A 2,734-nucleotide genomic window follows, 5' to 3' on the forward strand; every position below is an offset into this window, starting at 1 on the left:
TTACTATTTTAAAGTAACTTACCCAACACTAGTCATGAGATTCCTCTAGTGGGAAATATCCTGTGGAGTGAATCGCTGGAGGCAGCAGGGCCTCATTCGATGGCCTCCTCCTCCTCCCTAGAGTCAGAGTTGAACTGCAGCCTTTACACCATGTGTTTTGCCCTTGTATATATTTTGGAGCGGCACTATGGGATATTTGTGTATGTCCTCATGCACACATCTAACCTCCACCAACGCCCCGTGCCGTACCAGGGTTTGGAGGACCAGGGTCTGCGTGCAGCCCAGACTCACCCTATAGCCCGAGTCCACCAGAGCCTGGCGTATATCCACTGGCACCTTGACAGTGCATGTCCCTCTTGGACCTGGGGAAGGTGTTGGAGGGCCAGCAACACGGAACAGCTACCCCACATCCGTCAGTGGGCACTCCTAATGTCAGTGTCCTGGCCGCCCACACCTCCAACATACCTGCCTCAGCATTTGCACGGCTCCCTGTGAGTTGGGGGCAGCTTAGTTGCTGGAACCTGTGGGGAGACAGCGAGACTGGCTGTTGTGGTGGCTGCTCCATAACCAGCAAAGTTATAGTGGAGCTGGGGAACCTCCTCCTTGGGGCTGGGACCGGCCAATTCTCCACAACTGGCTGTGGTTGATCCAGCGGGTTTGCTGGCTGCACTGCCAGGTGGTTTTTGGCCAGTCATACAGCCATGTCACGGTTTGCTTGACATGACTGTGTGGGACAACAGAGGAGCCAGGGGGATGCCAGACCGAGACTAGGTGCACTCTCATATGGTGCTCGGCCTAATTCTGTAGCCACTGGAGCTGATCTTGATGCACAGTCGCCTGTTCTTGGTGCACGATGGCCATCTCTGCCAGCATTGCTGTCAGCACTTCCACTGGCTGTACTGGTTGCACATCTGTCCTAGCGCATCTGGGTTTCTACAGCACTGTGACACGACGGACCAACACAAACACACTGTTAAAGAGCTGGGTAAATATTAGTTGCAACTTTTCCAAATTGCTCTGTGCAGCTTTTCAGCCGACTTGTTTCTGGCACAGCCTTCCCCTCTACGTTACAGGTTGGCAACTGAAATACCAGGACTGATCATACCAATCAGTCCCAGCTACTCTGCCAGCCTTTTGTCACTGCCCACTGCCACACCACTCCTCTGAAGCAGAGCTGCAGAAAACACTCTTGCCACACCAGCAAATGCAATTGTCCCATATTTAGACAGAAAACAGTCCATTACCTTATTTACACCTAATATTTTAGAAACTTTACATACAAATAAAGATTGCTTTAATGTAAGTAATTAACTGCTGAAGTGACTGCTGGTGTTTCTTAATCTGTTCTGTGTTCACCTGGGCTCTCTGACTGTAATCTTTCTGTCTCGACTGTTGTAGTTTGTATGGATTTGGGACAGTGTTCACTCATTTCCAGATATCTTACATTCATCCAGACAGAGAAGTCATCTGATAAGGCTTTTATGTTTCTGTCTCATGTTTTTCTCCTTCAGGTTGTCAGCGAGTCCACGCAGCACCAGCAAGACATCATGTAACAGCCTGCAGGACATAAGAAGAGAAGAAGAAACAAAAAGCTCTCATGTGTCCCTGCCTGAGACGGACACATGAAAACAATAAAGAAACAAGCAAAAGAAATAAAACTAAGAAATAAGACTTTACACACTCGTCTTTACGGCCTGCCCTGTGTTTGTTTGCAAGTTACTGAGATGTGTGTATTTAAAGCAGAAATTCATCAGGATTTATTTATTTTTGGTTAAATGTAGGTTAACATGCAAAAACTGAAAAAAGGAAAAATCTCAATTTAATCAGGAAATTTCTGTGTTTACTGACCGTTTAAGACTTTATAATCTCTAATAAATGAGCAAAAAGAATATTAAGTAGAATAGTAGTCGTCTATCAGTTGTAGTCTGCAGCTCACTGAGTTGGTCAGATGGAGAATTTTGCAACACATTCAGCTCTGAAGGGTAAAATCACTTCAGATGCCCAATAAATAACAGATTCTGATCCATGGAGCCAAATCAGAGCTGAAACTGAAAAACAAAAAGTAGAAAGTGAACGTTGAACTCCCTCCTCATGAATATGGTTTTGATTACATTTTAAGGAAACATTTTCTTTTCACTGATACTCATATTTGATCTTTTTTTCAGTTTCAGATTATATGATTGCAAATTTCTTAAGAAACCTGTCACATTGAATTATTTTAAGCTTCCTGCTCTTTGAGTTTCTGACCTTGATCTGGTGTTTACTGAAAGGTGGAAATGGAGGAAATAGGAACTGAACTTTACTGTATGTGTAGGATTACAAAGCAGTCTGTGAATGTGCTTAATAGACAATGGTTATTGGATGTGTGTAGCCCAAATGATGTTTAATAGGCTGAAAGCAAGTAAAGAATAAACAGTGGAGCACAATTCTCCCCAAAGGGCAAGGGCTATACTACCTATTTGATGATTTAACTTTTCCGTTTTGTGGAAAGCTTTTCTTTGGCTGTCACTTCTTCACCCTGACCTGTCTTATTTGGCTCAGCAGAACTAAAATATATATCCTGCTGCTTTTACACAGGCACTCACATAAGCTCAGCGATTCTCTGCGCGATCAACCTCTCACATGTTTAAGCTTGCTGCGGGAGATTTCACTTGTCATGTTTGCATAGTAAGCTAACGATTGATAAGACGATGTCAGAGGAATTGGTGCACAAATTATCATCACTCACAGATCA

At 44.2% G+C, this 2,734-nt stretch overlaps 1 protein-coding gene across 1 annotated transcript in view; it reads left to right on the forward strand.

The window, feature by feature from the left end:
• The window catches only part of desmb (desmin b), a 14,131-nt gene extending 11,604 nt beyond the window's left edge, over nucleotides 1-2,527 (forward strand). The window contains exon 9 of the mRNA XM_005919893.3: nucleotides 1,512-2,527. Coding sequence (XP_005919955.1) covers nucleotides 1,512-1,553 — 42 coding nt within the window. The 3' untranslated portion in view covers nucleotides 1,554-2,527. The remainder of the gene's footprint in view (nucleotides 1-1,511) is intronic.
• The last annotated feature ends 207 nt before the right edge of the window (nucleotides 2,528-2,734 follow it).

The sequence above is a fragment of the Haplochromis burtoni genome, unplaced genomic scaffold (assembly GCF_018398535.1).
Source record: "Haplochromis burtoni strain Fernald_Lab_line unplaced genomic scaffold, NCSU_Asbu1 Contig_39, whole genome shotgun sequence".
NCBI classification, from domain to species: domain Eukaryota; kingdom Metazoa; phylum Chordata; class Actinopteri; order Cichliformes; family Cichlidae; genus Haplochromis; species Haplochromis burtoni.